We start from the raw sequence: 17,217 nt of genomic DNA on the forward strand, positions 1-17,217 counted from the left end.
TTTAAAACCCTTCCCCAGCAAAAGAGACCTGCTGGAGAACAGCATTTAGAGTGGAAGCCCTGACATTTGGATGTGAGGGAATCCATGCCTTTGGCCTCTGAGAACGAAATGAAACTCAGCTGACCCCACAAGATTTAGACTCCTGGTAAGTGAGAGATCCTAGAGCAGGGTCCCATGCCCCGTGTGCTCTGCAGTTTTTTTGTAGCTTGGGAAATTTATACATGTCACCGAGATGAAAGCTGGCCTAAGTGCAAGTCGGTATCTCCGTTAATTTATTTGATAATTTGTGGTCCTGGTAGAAAGTCACAACCTTAACTTCTAAAAGGGATAAGGAAATGGTAAGCCTTGATGATGCACAGATCCCTCAGGGTCTGACAAGTACTCGTGGTAGGTGATACTACACGGGGCATGGAGAAAAATGACAAGTATTCCACGGTACCGACTGTGGAGCATCTGAGAAGAAATGAGCAGAAACACCGGCTTTTCAGGGAAATCCTCATCACATCCTCCTGTTCTCCCCTTTCCTTTGGGGCAACGCAGGCTAGTGGCAACAACCCCTGCCATTAGCACACCAAAGGGGAAATCAATCCTTTTTTCCAAAAGCAGCAGTTTGAGGCAGGGATTCTCCTTTCAGGCAGTTTTGGAGACGCATTGTTTCCACTGCATTTCAGTTCCTCACCCCTGGCCGCAGTTTTAACAGCCCTGTTTGCAGTGAGTGGAGCTTATTGTGGAAATTCTCTCATTTTCTCTGGGGCAGGAATTTGGTGTAAAAGCTCAGTGAAGCTTTGGTAACTGAAAAAAAAAAAAAAAATAGAGAATGGCTGTGTCAAGGCAAAAGTCAGCCTTGCCCTGTGTCCAGTGATCACCTGTAACTGCGTGAGGAAAGAATATCTATTCCAAAAAAATGGCCAGGAGGTGTACAGACCTCCTGTCTTGTGTATCTTTGTAGGAGATCCCTGAGTGTCACAGGGATGTCACCCTCCACAGTGTGACAAGCCCTGCCTCAGGAGCACAGCTTCCTCTCAGGGGTGAGGATGTGGACTGGGGGGTGTTTAAAGCCCTGGCAGGTGCTTTTGGAGAGCCAGGAATAACGTCTGTGAAGCAGAAAAACAGCCTGCATAGTCCTGAGGACATGAAAGCCCAGACAAAAGCCTGGCGTTTATTCTGGATGGCTGTAGAACTGCTGATCCCTGAAATTAACTAACTTTGGAGGAACTTGGAAAAAAAAGTAAGTGAATCCTATCAATTTGCCATTAATTTAATCTTTGGAACACAACTCATTTTCAGCCTGCTAACGTGGGTATTCTTGTTGACTAAGCATGTGTATGGCCTTGTCTGGCTTAAAACAAATCAATACAATTTCCTTGTTAATTGAGTTTCCCAGTCCAGAGATTGTCAAGAAAACCTGCTCTTGGGTTAATGTTTTGGTTTGGCTTGCTTGAGGTTTTTTCTGAAGCCTGCACAGGTTTACTTTATCTTAAAGACTGACCAAGAGCCAGCAAATATTGCTGGCAGACAAAATTAAGTCTCAAGCCAGTTCACTTACCAATTACATCAATGTTTTTTTTTAAAATGTCTTCTGTTTCCTGTCACAAGTCTACAAATTAAAACCTGTCCTTGGACTTTGCTTCTCTCAGTCTCTCTGTATACCAAACCCAATTCTCTCTCGTTTGTGGTTTTCCACATATTCTTTTTCTCAATGTATGTCACTTTTCTGCAGCAGAATGTGCTTCCTAGGCATAGACTCTTCAGTCGTGTCTTCCTGCATCTGAATATATCTGAACCTACAATATGATGCACTTTTGTAATTGTGCAAGGTGCACTAAACTGCCTGCTCTGAAAGCCCTTGTGCTTACACAGCTTAAGAGGGTTTTATTTGCCATGATATGTTCTGCATCATGATTTTATCAAGCAAGTTGCAAATGGTCCAGTTAATTCTCTCCTTTGCATTTTCTGAAATTTGCTGGGACTGTTGTGGTTTTCCACGATGAGGATGTCCCACCAGCGTAGAGCGCTCGGGGGAGTTCCTGCGTTCCTTTCCGTGTTACACCTTTGATTTAAAAACGTGTCCTGGAATTATCTTTATTTTCACAACACTCACTCTTAGTGGTCCGGAGTGGAAATGGAACTGCCATTTTCCTCTCTTTCTGCCACACCTCCGGGATGTAAGGTCTGTCTTCCTCACGTTTTGCTCATAACCACTGCAGCAGGCAGGGAGGAACCTCCTGCATGGCCAAGCACTTCAGCAGCCAAGCCATTTAAGCCAAACACAAGTGCCTCCATTTCATTTGCAGATATTTAATGATCCTTATCAGGGGGAACAGCAGTTGCTGCTTAAAGCAAAGAGTCCACTCAGGAAATTACTGGAGTCAGATACCGTGAGAGAAGTCCCAGTGATGAGAAAGGTGCTTTGCTGGCAGTGTTGAGTGCTACTGGGAGCAGGTTTGTAGCTCTGTGTGGATCAATAGGAAGCTCCATCTGAGTGTGCTGCATTGTGTCATTAATAGCATCAGCCAGGAGAGTTTGGACCTGTCATGAGGGGGAAGAAAAAGATTTCTGCTTCAAATAAGAATTGATTGACCTACTCATATTGAGGTTTTTGCCAAAAATCAGGTCTACAAAAACAAACAAAAAAAAGGGATTCCCTGTGTCATAACCTAGTCCTCTCCTATCCACATTCCCCTTCATCCTGGACAGTTTTTCACAGTGCAAGCAAGTTCTGATCTAAACCTAGCTGTGTTTCTCTCCTCCATGCTAAAATGTCTTTATGAAGGCTGTGAAGTTTTTATACATCTTAAAACTATATCCTTTCCTTAAAGGATATTGTTCCTTAAGCTCAAACTTATTTATGGCCCCACTAGTTCTGTTCCCAAGTCTTAGCTGAAACATTCTGTAGCTTCCCTGGCATTTACTCTCTGATACATTTATAGAGAGCAATCATATCCTTACTGAGGTGTGTTTTGCCAGACCAACCAAGACAAGCTCTTTTGGCCTCCTTTTATGAACAGGTTTTCCTTTCTTCTGATTGCCCCAATAAACCCTTGCCTGAATGTGTCCCATTCTAAGCCACCTCCTCCTCCTCCCAGGGGACCAGGAACATGGGCAGTCCTCATCTGGACACAGAACTTTTCTGGGGTGGTCTACCTCTCGTGCAGCTCTTCTCCACTGCTGGCACATTTACTGTTCATGTGTCATGAACAACCACTCCCTCACAGATGTATTTCTGCAGCACTGCCAGTTTGCAGCTTCAGTTTTCAAATTATTCCCCTTTCCTCTGGAGTCTAATAAATCCTTTTCCTGTTTCTTTCTAGTACTCTTTTTAGCTTACTTAGTTCAAAGTGCAGAACTGCAGTCTCTCTATGTCAGTATCTGCAACTGCAGGTATAGAGAGTCTGGACCTTTGCAAAAGATACTAATTTCTGTCATCTTTCTCAGATCTGACTGACCAAAGCTGACTGTGTAACCCTCTCTTAACATTGCTATGAACCAGCAAAGAACTTTTTTTTTTTTTTTAAATAAATGAGTCATGCATTTTTGGACTCAAAACAAAAAGTGTTTTTTCAGGCCATAGTTTGAATTTGTTGTATCCTTGCTATTGTTGATTCTTTTGTAAACCAAGCCAAAAAAAAAAAAAAAAAAGGTAAAAAAAGAAAGGTGTATGCATAATATTGAGCTGACACTGTTTACTTTTATTAAAGTTTGAAAGGGTTGCCTTCATTTGGAAAGATTTTCCTACAACCATCCACAGTCTTACAAATGTTTATTATTTGTTTTCAATAGAGTTTAGCTAACAAGACTTTAACTAAACAATCATATGACTCATGTATTTTTCCATTATTCTCAGGCCTAAGATACTTCAATGAAAAGATAGTTAAGAAAAGCAGGGAGGAGGGGAAATGGTACAAGTGGACATCTGAATGCTTTCCTGTGTGTAAACATGTGGCCAGCTATCACACAGGGTGTCAGAACGTGGAAATGGGTGGTGTTTTTCAGTGGTGGGCTCATGAAGAAATCCAGTTCTGTTCTAGGCACTGATAAAGTCTCATTGCAGTGATGCCACAGCCCCTTCTAACTCCAAAAATATTCATTTCCACAATACCCTTTGAGCAACAAAAAACACCATCGTGGTGTCACCTCTAGGGAGCTCAGAAACAGAAAATTAATCCTCCCCACCACTTGCACCTTTTCCCCTGAGGTCCCACATGAAGGGTGGAGAGGGCAGGGTTGAACTCGTGTCCCCCCACAGCCTGAACCCATGGCCTAACCCCTAGACCTTGCCTCTCTTTAGAGCAACTGATCTCAGTAGAAAGTATCCTTTGCCATTGATTGCAGATTAATTAAATTTAAAAAATTGCTGAAAGGGTTGTGCTTTCACAAGTGATCCCCATCTGGCTTTGATCTGGCTGCACCCCCAGCCAGCTCTTCACCACCACATAGCCCAGGAAAACTCACGTATCTTTGCAGCAAGAAGCAGATGTTTGATGAAAACAGTGCTGTTATAAACTTAAAGTGTTTACCTTCTCAGAAGCAGTGATTCAATGGGGACTTGCATTGGCAACGTGGAGCCGTAATCTGAAAAAATGCAGGGCATTACATCACTGTTATTATTTCTTTATGAATGTGAGTGGCTTTTTAAAGTCATTCTCAATGACATTGAGACTGCAGACAGTGCAATCCTCGGACCACAAAACAAAAAGAATAAAGGCAGGAGGACAGGACCAAGTTCTCATGGTTGGCTGGACAAGGAGTCCTGTTTTATGCTTTGCACCAGGATCCATGACAAAAATGTTTTACTGCTGGTAATTCCTTACAGCAGGCTGGCACCAGCTCCAGCTCAGGAAGTCTGGCAGTGCATCTGTTCTCTCACAGAGTGGTATCCTTCAAGGATGTGAAGGCACTGTTAATGCTTTTAATTTTAATTTTTATATTGCCAGTCCCGTCAGCTTGGCTGGGGACGAGGAATGGGGAGTCCACCAAACTAAACGTGGGGCAGTCAGAAAGGAGATGCTGCACCTCCCCTGGAGAAAACAGAGAGCATCTGGCCTGTTTCCAGATCTCACAGCATTAACATTGCATGGACATTTTCTTAACATTCCCATGACTTTTACAGTATTTCCTAAGCGAAAAGTCTAAGACCAAATTGTGAGTGGTGATCAGGTCACTCGGCTTGAGCGATCAAAAAAGCTTGAACAAGTTTGGAAAGCAGCTGCCTGCAGTGACATGGAATTTGTACAGAGAATGTCAGTAGGTGGTTTTCCTGGTTTCTTTTGAATTCATTCCTTTCTGCCATATTTCCAGAAAATAAACTTTCTCTGTCCTTGTAGGGCGGTTGAGGCTTGATGTTGCTTGAGGCTTATTTTGTTTTCCACGTGCAGTAACAGTTCTCCCACCAAGGATATGCATTCACTTGGTGGGAACTGGAGAAAGTTTAGATTGTGTAAATTCACCTTCTAGGTGTGCTTCAAAGCCCCATCATCATTTCAGTGCCTGGGAGGGCACGGGACATCTCTGTGGGGAGATGTGGCATGGGTTGTAGGAGGGATGGGCAACTACTCACCACAGAAAACTATGAAATAGGACTACAAGTTAGAAATCCTAACTCTTGTCATCCTGGGTGCTGTGCCTGGCAGAGTTTAGAGAGTGGTCTTGCTTTGGTGCTCAATAACCTGAAAATTGCTAGTGGGAACTAAAAATCCTAGAGCCTCCCTACTCAGATGTCCCAGTCTCATCTAGTTAGTTAAATTTTAAAAGTGTCCACTATGCTTAATGGGCTTTGAGTACCTTCTTTGCCTTTTCATTGCACACAAAAACCTCAACAGTTCTGATTGATTAGAAAAGGTGGGTGGACTCGATTAACCACTCAATTTAAAGCATGAAATCTGGCACAAGGAGTTCAGGTACAGAAAGGCAGTTCAGGCTCCCAGAGACAGCAATCATACTGATAATACTTAGTAATATAACCATATAATCAAATAAAATGAGGGAGAGAGATCAAGTTTTCTTACTGACTCCCTGTGACCTCCAGGCTTGCATGCTCAAGGAGAGCTTTTTGCTGAAGAAGAAGTCAGAATACAAACACAATCTGTCTGGAGAGACAGCTCTCAATCTTTTGAAGACCACTGATAGGTGGAGATTGCAGTAAAAGCAATCTTCTCTAACGGAAAGGACTGCAAAAAAATGTGTCCAATTTATAAAGCAAAAAGCAGATTTACCCTTCTGTGTTATCAAAAAAAAACCCACCCCAAATACTTCAAGGAAAGCCATCCAAATTCCTGAAATAAAAATATATTTATACAGACCATTATTAAAAACAACAACAACAAAAAACCAAACCAAACAAACAAACAAAAAAACCCTACTGGAGGCACTGAGTGATCAGCATTCCTTCCAGGGTAGATCTCTGTGCTTTGTAAAGCACATTTTCTTTATCCCTGATTGTGTTAAACCTAGAGTACCGAATTTTCCAGATCACATGTCCTTGACTGTACCCTATAAATAATGACAGAAGCTCTATTACCCCTTGTTTCTGGAATAAATTCAATATTTAACGCAAGGCAGGCACTTCAAAGACGGTAAGGACATTTTCTTTCTCTCTGCAAGCAGTTTATCAGCATTCCTCCTGAGGAATTAATGGACTGCAGGGGATTCCAGATGTCTTTGGCTTGTCATGCTGCTTTTGCACTGAGCTGTTCTGCCCATGGCTGGAGAGCCACGATGCCAACCTGTTCTCCAGACAGCGACTGTCTGCCACCTTAGATGGCCCCAAACCTCACACAGGCTCACAAATTGCCTTAAATACTGAAGTACCAGGGAAGAAAGAGGCCTTGGAATGCAATCTTTAAGTCATCCTAATAGAGAATATAAACATTGTCATTCCTATGCCACCAATTGTTCTTTCTTTTTACCACGGCACCAGCCAATTCTATTTTGCATGAGCAGCTTAGCTTGTGGACCCGTCTGCTGCATCTGTCCTGCCTTAGTTCCATCACCCTGGAGGACTTTTTCAAGGAGAAAAACTTGTCTTCTTAACAAAGTAAGCAAATAGCAGAATCCAGAGCAGGTGTTGTAAGGGTAAACACGGCAAGAAGTGGTTTTTCATTACATTTTGTGAACTGAGGTCTCAAGTCTGCAGCTGGAAACGAGTGTTTTACTTTTGCCTTTGGAGAATGGAAGATTTCTGGAGGAGATGGAGGTTATTCAGAAACAGAAATGAGCGGACAAAAGGCATCCTAGGTCAGTCGAGCACACACCTCCCTTGCACAGACCACGCTGACCAGGTACAAACTGCCTGTGACAATAGTCTGGGCTTCTGAGTGGAATGTAAACATTCTACCCACAGACACAGGGGCTCGGGTGTCCACAGTCTGCAGCTGAATTCCACTGTCTTGGTTTGACTCAGCTGCCAAAACCCAGGCACTCACACAGGCAGATAAGACCCGATCTTCAGGAGCCTCAGGACAGAGCAGAAATCTGTTTAATCAGCTGGGCTGAAGTGCTCTGCTCCAGCTCCCCAGTTTTAAGAAAAGCTGCTGAGGGGTATGTGTGAGTACTGCCTGGACTGGTCTTCCTCCTGTTCTATTACCCACCAGAAGAGTCTAAAGATGAGAGGCCCTTCATTACTGCTGCTGGCAGTGTCTCCCTGGAAATACACATATTTTGTTTCATTCATAGATATCTCTCTCTGCTTAACACCAGCTCCCAGATGGATCTGAGCTCCACAGAGAGGAGCCTGTAAAGACTGATATTGTACAGTAGGTTTGTGCATGGGTGTGATTAGTCCACAGATTTGGGGTTATTTCAACCCCAAATTATCAAGACTGATTTTACTGATTCTGTTGTCTGGTTTAGATACCACTGATTCCTTTACTTGCTGGGCCTCCCTGTATTAGATTTAGAATACTCCACAGAAGGGCAGAAAGTTTTATTAGGAAGTCCTCTGGAGGATCTGCCCAAGGAGTTTGGGTTTCTTTTGTGTCCTTTTGTGTTCAGGCTTCCATGGGTTTTTACAGCTCAGGGAAAGAAGCATTTGATATAAGACATCATCACCTCTTCACGTCAGACAAAAACTAACTCCTGTGAACAAAAAAGCTTTCCATTTCCACAGGCTTTTAGCTACTGCCAGAGAGAGAATGTTGAGGTAGGAGGACCTTGTCCTCACACGGTGGATGTTTGCATGTTGTGTGGCTAGACAGCAGCTGCAGAAGTAAATAAGAAATATGTCATTCTATTCAGAACAGACACTGGCAGGCAATGCTGTTTTTCAGTGCTCTGCCCTTCAGAGAAATGCTTCCCACTTATGCAGCCGAATTGCTTGAAAGCATTCTGTAAATTGTCAGAATATTGTGTTAAAAGACAAACACTGGCGCTTCACAGCCTTTTAGATATGCCCAGCAGCAGATGAGTTAAGGATACATAAGTATTAAAAAATGGTGATTAATGTCAGAACTGCAAATCGTATCTGAGAATGAACAGTTCTTGAGAATTTAAACACTGTATGTACAGTGACCTTGAATGTTTCCCTGAGCCTTGAGGTTCTCCCTTTAAAACTGCTTCCCAGCTTCTTTGTGTCCCTGTCCAGGGAGATAGTAGATTCACAAACTGCAGTAATTGAAACCAGTGTGAATTTCTTCAGCATGACTAATCTTTACCATTTCTTACCAAAAAAAAAAAAAAAAAAAAAAAAAAAAAAAAAAAAAAAAAAATCACTCCCAGCCAAGATTTTATTAATTTTAATATGAAAACATCCACACCTATCATGTCTCCCCTGAGGTCGTCCCAGGCTCCTGCAGAAATGGAGTCTGACTTCTATTGCTTTGGCTAGAGGCTGAGGATGTGAATTCCTCTGATTAATTGCTTTTTGGATAACCTACAAAGCACCAGGGGTCAGACTCTTGGCCTGGTAACGTTGCCTTGGCTTGGTGCCTCCGCTCCCATCGTGGGGAATCCCAGGAGGAGAGTGGTACCAGCTCGTTCCTCACTTCAGGCACACACATTTTCTCAGCTGCTGCTACCACTGGTACAGTCTCTGCCTATCAACAAATCTAAAGTGCCACCATCTTGGGTAAATCCCACCCCAAAAAATGCGATGATCTGCGGCTACAAGGTTGCTGTGTCTGTGGTGTGTGGGGTTGTTCAGGTGGATACTGAAGAAAAGGAAAAGCAGGTCTCCAAATCATCACTGGCGTGCCTCTCATCCTGCCTGTGTGATGCTATCACAGAAACTCTCTAAAGTAAGATCATATTTGCCTGGAGGTGCAGGTAACTGTCCCTAAAAGGTATATCCTGCATCCTGAAATTATTTGTTCTGGAAATCATCACCCGATGGTGCTGCACGGAGGAATCTCCCCCCACCAATTTATGGAGACTTAGGCAAGGAAGGGAGGCAGGTGTGGAGTTCTCCATCCGTGTCACCAGAGGTGAATCTTTCTCCGTCCTCAGCAGAGCCTCACCCCCTGTGCACACAGTGCTTGGCAGAGGCGCGGCTGCTGTCCCCAGGTAAGGCCCTGTGACTGTTTCTTTTCACTAGTGCCCCAGAAAAGGGCAGATTTGTGGAAAGAAGTAAAGGCAAAACGCTGACGAGCTGTTAAGGCACTCCCAGCGCAGGTCTGCAGAGCCCCTGTGGGTTTTTCCCTCACTCAGAGAGCCCAGGAGCTTTTGCCTCCAGCGTAGGCTCCAAGCTACAGCTGGAGGTGGGAATACTCCCACAGACCTTGCCTTCCAAATCTAAGCTTCTCTGTTAAACCGCGTCTAAATCAATAAAAATCACTAACAAAAAAGAACTGCCAGACGTTAGACAATAGCCAAAAATAAAAAAAAAAAAAAAAAAAAAAAAAAAAAAAAAAAAAAAAAAACCACCCCAGACCCCAAACCTGAAGCATTTCCCTCTCTGAGGGGGAAGGCGCGGTGTGGCTGTGTGGGGTTTGTGGGGGACAGAGCAGTGGGGTGTCACCTGCCCTGGAGTGACCCTCCCCGAGCCCAGGCTGGGGATGATGTGCTCTAGAGGGAGCCACATCCGTCCTTGCTCTCCCCAATGGAGGTCACCAGCTTCCCAAGCTTTCCAGGAAAAAGAGGGAGTGGCCGCAGAGGCTTGAGTTACTGAGCGTGGACCACCTGGGAAAGAGAGTGCAGCCAGCACTTGTCCCACCTCTAGGCAGTCCACAGGAAGGATTAAGGGATGCTGAATTGGCTTTGAACTCCCACCCAAACTGGCTTTGAAGAAATGGAAGGGCAGGCAAGTAAACGTGCATGTTCTGATAAGGAAAAAGGGCAATAGCGTTTCTGCATTTCAGTCTGCAGCAGAGGTTGGTTCAGGTTACAATATTTAGATCTAGGCTTGAAACACTTCAGGGTTTGTGTCTGTTTTGGGGTAGGGGACTGCTTTCAAAGCTCACACCTTGACCCAGGTTTTGACTGAGTACTCTGCAAATTTTATGTGTTTCTAGCTCTGAAAGAGAAAAAAAGGAGGAAAGAATTATCTCTCTGCATTTGAGAAAAATCATATTAATAATGCCACCACTATTTGATGATGGGGAGGGGAAAAAGCCTACTCTATTGAAAGGCAAAGTTGGGAAACAGCTACCTTTTATTCCAAGGTATCAGATTCATAAAAATTACAGCTACAAAACACAACAGCAGCCCAAACCCTCCACATAAAACCTCTTGCATTTTATGCCTCCTTTTCTATTTCAGGTCCTCATTTGCCTAATTACTTCTCAGAGGCTGGCAGAGATTTTCCCTGCAGCGCTGAGCTCTGCTGACTGCAGAGACCCTACCTGGCACACTCAGTTAGTGCGTCAGCATTCTAGGTGGAAATGAATGAAAAATCAATCAGGGCAACTGCAGTGGTAGCATATTCAACTCTAACCTACTTTGTGTATGGTTTCAAATATTTCATTGTGTGTTTAGGCATCTTTTAAAATGGTAAGTGGATCTGAAGTGAGATTGATCTTCCTAGTCAGCCTAATAAATGTTTTGTCATCTTTACCTCTTAGCTCGAGCAAATTTGCCACCCTGGCTGCTAAGTTAAGCTGCAGACTTGATTGAAATGCCAAAACCTACAAGAAGATTGTTTTAATCTTGAAAATCTATCACCAGCAGATTGCATCATGCACTGGATATAGGCACAGTGACAGAGCTTTGATTGTTTTAATTGTATTTGCAGACCAGATCTAGAGTACCTCTGGAAAACCAAAAGTACACCAGAACCTCTTTTGAAACACGGGTACTGCTCACTGTGTGGTCTTGCAACGAGTTTGCTTTAGGAATATTTGTCTGTGCACTTTTTTCTCTTTTTTTTTTTTTTTTTTGGTTGCATTTCTGCATAGGCAGAGTTAAATATGGATTGCCAGTTTCATTTAAAGTCCACAATAAAAAGGTCCAATATTCATGCCTAAAAAATTAGTAGCTGTTGTAACTTCTTTCAGCTGAGTGGGTTCAATACATTAAAAAGCCCTCCTAAGATCACTGCTCTAACAAGTTGTGCAGTGCAACACTGTGCAAGGTTTCCAAAAACTCACAGTCCTCTTCCTATGTGATGCCCTTACAGTGAAGAAGATTCTTTTGGCCGTAAAGATGAAGAGTCTACTTTTTCTGGTGCTGATCTCTGTCTGTTGGGCTGAACCTCACCCTGGCAACTCAAGTCTGGAGCATGAAAGAATTGTTCATATTCAAGGTAAGGAAATAAGTGAGAAAATAACAATATCCTCATATTGCTGTGGGAAACAGAATAATGTGCTTAATGCTCCTTATTTTTTTTTTTTTAATGCTGTCACACTGGTTTTTGACTACTTGTATTACTGGGGACCAAATGTTTTCTTTTCTGGCTCTGTTGTATTATTATTGCTCCTAAGGAAAGTGAAAAAAAAGAAAGTTGCACTGTTTAATAGCACTTAGTCACAACCTTGCAAATGTTAGTGAGTAAAGTACAGCATGATTTAAGACAAAGAGGAAAAGCATGCATCCTAAAGCCATAAACAACTGCAGTGGGCTGAAATACTTCAGTTTATTGTGGAATAGATTTGGTTTTAAGAGGTCTGTCATACATAGTCCTCCACAGTACAGAAATTTATTGCTGTGTATTATTTTAAAGGGCTGAGCACATCAGAGATCATAATTGGGCAATGTAAATCAGAAAAAAAAAAAAATATATATATAGTAACTTACCCCAAAAGAAATGTGCTTTTCCTCATACCTTTAATTCACACTAAATATTATCCTGGCCTTCTGCATAATCCTGTTTGGTTCATGTTTGAGTCCCAGAGATTACAGCTGTGGCAGGATTTGAGTCTGCAGCACAATGCAGCTGTTTTTTCAGTCCCAGCTTCAGTCGTTGAGGGTTATCCTGCATAAGAAGAATCAGGGGTTTTATGCAGTAAGGACAGGCAGAATGAACAGGGATTTTCCTGCTTTCACTCCTACCTTCCTTGAGCCTGGCTAAAATTAATTTTGCAAAATTAAGAAAGGCAGAATTACTGTCCCCACTCCCTCCCTCCCTCTCTCTCTCTCTCTCTCTTTTTAAAGTTTGATTTCTTTCTCTCAACAGCCAGCAAAATGTGCTGTTTGAGTGTTTGTGTAAATATTAATTCCCAAACTAGAGCAGGTTACCAGGGAAGGCTGAACATTTAGGAGTTCACAGGAAAGCCACACAAGTTAAAGGCACCCTGCACCTATTAAAAATGGATTGTCAAGGTCAGACAAGGAGTAACAGATAGCTGCTCTCCCGCTGAGGAGACTCACAGGATGAAGGTCAAATGAATGTGTGATGTCAAAATGAACTGCTCTGAGATGATGAACACTTGTTTCCCAGGGCAAATTTCAAGCCAGACATCAATGTCTAATAAACATATAACCTGCCTTTCCTTCTATAACGCAGCTTTTTATCTCTGAGCCTTATCTTTTTGGAAAATTAAATTAGTGGAATAGTCGGCGCTTTAGTGTAATTCACAAGTCATAAGTGTCAATTATTACTAACCCAAATGGCTCAGAGCTGGCAGAAGTTTCGAGGTGAACCATTCTGCCTTCCCATGAAAACTCACCTGTACCTCAAGTTTGTTCCCTCAAGGAAAGCTGGATAAAGATTTAAATGTGAGCACTACCCCGAGCTCTGAACATCATCTGGCTCAGGCTCTGAAATGCACAGGCAGACCACAAATCAAAGAGGCTGAAACTGCTTGGGACTTGGCATTTTCCTTCCTGACTTTTGCCCTTCCTCTCTGCACTGTGGAATCCCACCAGGGCTGGGATGCCTCTCTGCCCAAGGCTGCATAAGCAGATACAAATCCCACACCTGGAGATGGGATGGAGATCAGGGAACACCGTGGGACTGCTGTGTTGTAGCTTCATTCAAAAGCTGGTTTCTTATCACATTAACAAATCCAGCATCTGTCTCCACAACTGAAATCCAAGTGAGTGTAGCTAAACTCCTCTGGGTTGCATCCCTGGGAATGCCTTGGAATTACAAAAGGTGTGTGAATGTTCTGCATGTAGGTGCTTACACAGAGGTGAAAGGGATTTCCTGAGGCAGAGGAGGAAGCTGTGCTATTTTCCCCATTCTTTACATCATGTAATCTCCTCTAGGCTGAGTTTAATTTTTTAAAAAGCTGGGTTTCAGATCTCCTTCCTGCAAAAGAGTTCTGCACCCTGCTTTTCTGATATGGAAAATGCCCTCCTACTTCTCCATGTTTATTTTATGGTCTTACTCTTCTCTTGCTGTTGTCCTTTGGCTTCCATTTTTTTCTTCTTTGAGGTTTGCTTTAAAACATTATTAAGATAACACCGTATCCCCACAGCTATCACTGGAGTGTACTTTTTCAAATTCATCTCTAAGTGTATAACCTCCTGATTACTGTACCAACTGGGTACTGTAACCTGATAATGTCAGGAATTCATCTTTCCACTGGTTCTCATCTGAATTCTTACTCCTTGAGTGCATCCAGCCAGGACTTTATTCCAGATAAAGTCCTCATTTGGCCCTAATATTTCTGTTTTCCAGTTAACAATGCTTTGTTCTTCAGACCTTGGATCAAATTTGCTGTTCCCAGCTGCGCTGCAGTGATGATCAATAGTCTGTGGTGATAGATGGTATTTAGCAGCCAGTCTCCCTCACTGACACTTGAAATTAACGAGTACAAGCTTCATATTAATAATTCTTAATACTAGACCTTAAAAAGCTGGGCTGTTCATTCAGCATTAAATGTTATCCTACTTTTTCTGCCCTTGTTTCTTCAAATATTCTAAATATCCTACCTTTCCTCCCTTCAGTGCTGCTTAATAGGCCTTGTGAAAATTTTATTAATCCAAAAGTCACAATGAATGTATAAGGTAAAATTAGTGGAAATATTAAAGAAATTGTAATGAAGGCAGTTCACTTTTTTCATACATTTTTCCATATCACTCAATTCCCTAAGCTCCAAGCAAATGATACATCACATTCCTCGGCCTTATACATTTGGTTTTACTATGCATCTGATATCAGATTACTCTGACTTTCTTTGGTGAGTATCTGCTTCATCTTATCCCTCTTTCTAGTACTGACTGTATTCCTGCTCAACAATTTTCCTTAAAAATTTGTTCCAAAGTCCTGTTTGCTGCTGAGGTCAGACTAATTGGCTGGTGGATGGCTGAATTACTTTCTTGATTTGTTATTTTCTGCGGTATTTCTTCTGTATGTGTTGTTTTGCTGCTGTCCAGGAACACCTGGTAGTCTGTCCTAAAGTGACAGATGAGGTCGCACCTCGACCATCAGGTTTGCCACACCCAGTGCCAGTAGGTCAGGGTACCCCAATTTGCTGCCCCTCCATCAGTGTGAAATCTCCTGACACCTCTCTCAAACTCAATATTTCTCAGCCAGAACAAACAGCATTTCATAAGTTCTGTTGTTCTGCAATTATACTTTGCTTTCATGGACAGAGAGCTCTACCTTTCAAATGTCCACTCCGGAAAACCATTTTTCTTTATTTTTACTAAACACTTTGCCAGTCTCTAAATCTGCAGTAGACACAGTTCTATGTCTATATTCTCTTTCAAATACCTCAATTTTTCTCAGAAATTATTTGCTGCTTTCATCAACAGCCCTGTTCCTGTTGACAGTGTCACTTCTAGCTCCTGGTTCTCTCCTTGCTGGCTAATACACTCAATTTGGACTCGAGCAAAATTTCTCATCTGTTAGACAGTTTTACCTCCCTACTTTTCACAGTATTTTCATCTTAGTACCTCCAGCCCTATTGCTTTGTTTATATATTTTTTCTCCTTTTGGGTTTATTCCAATATCAATGCACAAAATTTATAAAATATCTAAAGCTGTATTATATGTCTTCTGTGGCTTTATCTTCTTTGCTGAAGCCTGTGGTGGATTCCATGGTTTTGGTCAGGGTGCTTTGTTATCCCAGGCTGCTTGACCCTATCCCCTTCCCCTGGTAGCTTGTCATTCCAGCCTCACTTTTGGGATAACAAAAAATAAAAAGAGACCACTGTATTTCAATGAAACGTGTCGTCCCCCTCGCCCCACACCCCAGAGGAACTCCATGTGCTTTAGGGGGTACCAGTTTCACTCTTCAGAAAAAGCCACAATCATAAATGAAATAATCTGCTGCGGGTGAAAATGGGACTAAAGCGTCCCCACGCCACATCGAGGCCCACAGCAAGAAAACAACACTGCTCCCAGCATATCCATGTAATCAGAGACTCACACTTCTTCCTGAAGATCTGCAAAGTCTCTCTGACCCCTCACGAGAGAGGACCACTCCTTGCAGTGCTGACTTTGCCCATCTCTCTGATCTGCTCGTGGTGCTGCTCGCTGACCAATTATCCAAAGAAAGGCAGGGGACCCCTCAGAGATAAAGGGCATTCCCCTGGGCATAGCTGCTCTGCAAAGTAAGCAGAGTTGGCTAAGCCACCACAGTAATTGCTGAGTTAATTACCTAAGGGGAGCCAGAGCCTTTAACACGATTCCAGTTTGTTCAAGTTGTAGAAATACAAGGAAAGGCAGTGATAGGAACACAAAGGTTGGTTCCTGGAGGATCGAATTTCACATTTTGGCTTTCCTTTGAATGTAAGACATTTATATTATGGAGTATCTCATTATGTTTGAGGTGCAAGAATGCACCCCTTTGCCTGTCAGGATCTCTGCACAGATTTATTTATGCATACCAAAAAATATCTCAGCATAGAATGAACTGAAAACTTTTTAATGCTGCCCAATTGAAACAAACAAACAATAACAACACAAAACCCCTAAGCACACACAAATAAGTTAAATCATATAACCAGTAACAAAAGCAGAGGGAATCTCTCACCAACTTATTCTCCTGTATAGTGAGTTTTATCTATACTTCTTTTCCTTCAAAACAAGCCAGCACCAACAGAGAGCAAGAAGCTGCAGAGAGTTTCTGGACCAGCCAAAAACACGATCAGAGATTAAATGCACTCCTCCTCTGACCTCTTACACTAAATCTTATCTTCTCAAGTTAATCTTATCCTGAGTATCTTCATGCCACTCCACTTTACTTTTGACGTCCCTCATTCTTACCACCTTTCTGCATCTTTCCATTTTCCATGATGCTACCTGGCATTTCTCTCCGTTTTCTTGCCTTTCTGTTCTCTACTTTATGTCCGGGTTTTTTTTTCCTTGCCTTTATGTTTTGACGCTCAGGACAATTTCGATGCTGCCACGATGCACTTTGCTGTCTCTTCTTGTAATCGAGCTGTTTCTTTGATTTCCATGCCACCTCCTTTCCTCTTCAGATCGTGGCCTCTTGCACCAGCAGGGGGGTAGAAATGTCAGCAGAGAGCAGCAACCCCACATCCTGTTGGATGTCATCAAAGGCACCCTGGGCTGCATGTTCTGGTGCAGACCTTAAGTGATAGGTGCCAGGATATTTGGGTTGGGGGGAAAAAAAAAAAAAAAATTGTTACAGAAACACAAGGATTCACATGAAACATAAATTTAAATCATTAATTTGCCTTTGCTGGTTACACCAGTCAAACTCCATATTTTTATATGTAGCATTTAAGGGCGATTAAGGAACTGGAAGAGCTCCTCGATGTTTCTGTGCAACAGTTTGGTTTTGTCAAACAGTCCTAATGCCACCCATGAAGATTTACTTCTGTGAGGAACGAGTGCCGAGAGGTTGCCTTGATTTCTGTTCTGTTCTGATCTCCATGAGATTTATCTCTACCCAAGCAAACCACACTTAAAAGTTATTTAAGGCAATAATTTAG

At 42.6% G+C, this 17,217-nt stretch overlaps 1 protein-coding gene and 1 long non-coding RNA gene across 2 annotated transcripts in view; one reads left to right on the forward strand and one right to left on the reverse strand.

Moving 5' to 3' along the window:
• The window catches only part of HAPLN1 (hyaluronan and proteoglycan link protein 1), a 56,186-nt gene that overhangs the window by 16,062 nt on the left and 22,907 nt on the right, over positions 1–17,217 (forward strand). Inside the window, exon 3 of the mRNA XM_069001439.1 lies at positions 11,546–11,671. Within this exon, the coding sequence (XP_068857540.1) occupies positions 11,572–11,671 (100 nt within the window). The 5' untranslated portion in view covers positions 11,546–11,571. The remainder of the gene's footprint in view (positions 1–11,545; positions 11,672–17,217) is intronic.
• LOC138103259 (uncharacterized) lies at positions 1,664–12,658 on the reverse strand. Its single transcript, XR_011147683.1, has 4 exons — positions 12,604–12,658; positions 12,163–12,340; positions 4,518–4,572; positions 1,664–2,529 (listed from the first exon to the last, which is right to left on the reverse strand). It is a non-coding gene; the product is annotated as an uncharacterized lncRNA (long non-coding RNA).

This window comes from Aphelocoma coerulescens (genome assembly GCF_041296385.1).
Source record: "Aphelocoma coerulescens isolate FSJ_1873_10779 chromosome Z unlocalized genomic scaffold, UR_Acoe_1.0 ChrZ, whole genome shotgun sequence".
Classification (NCBI taxonomy): Eukaryota; Metazoa; Chordata; class Aves; order Passeriformes; family Corvidae; genus Aphelocoma; species Aphelocoma coerulescens.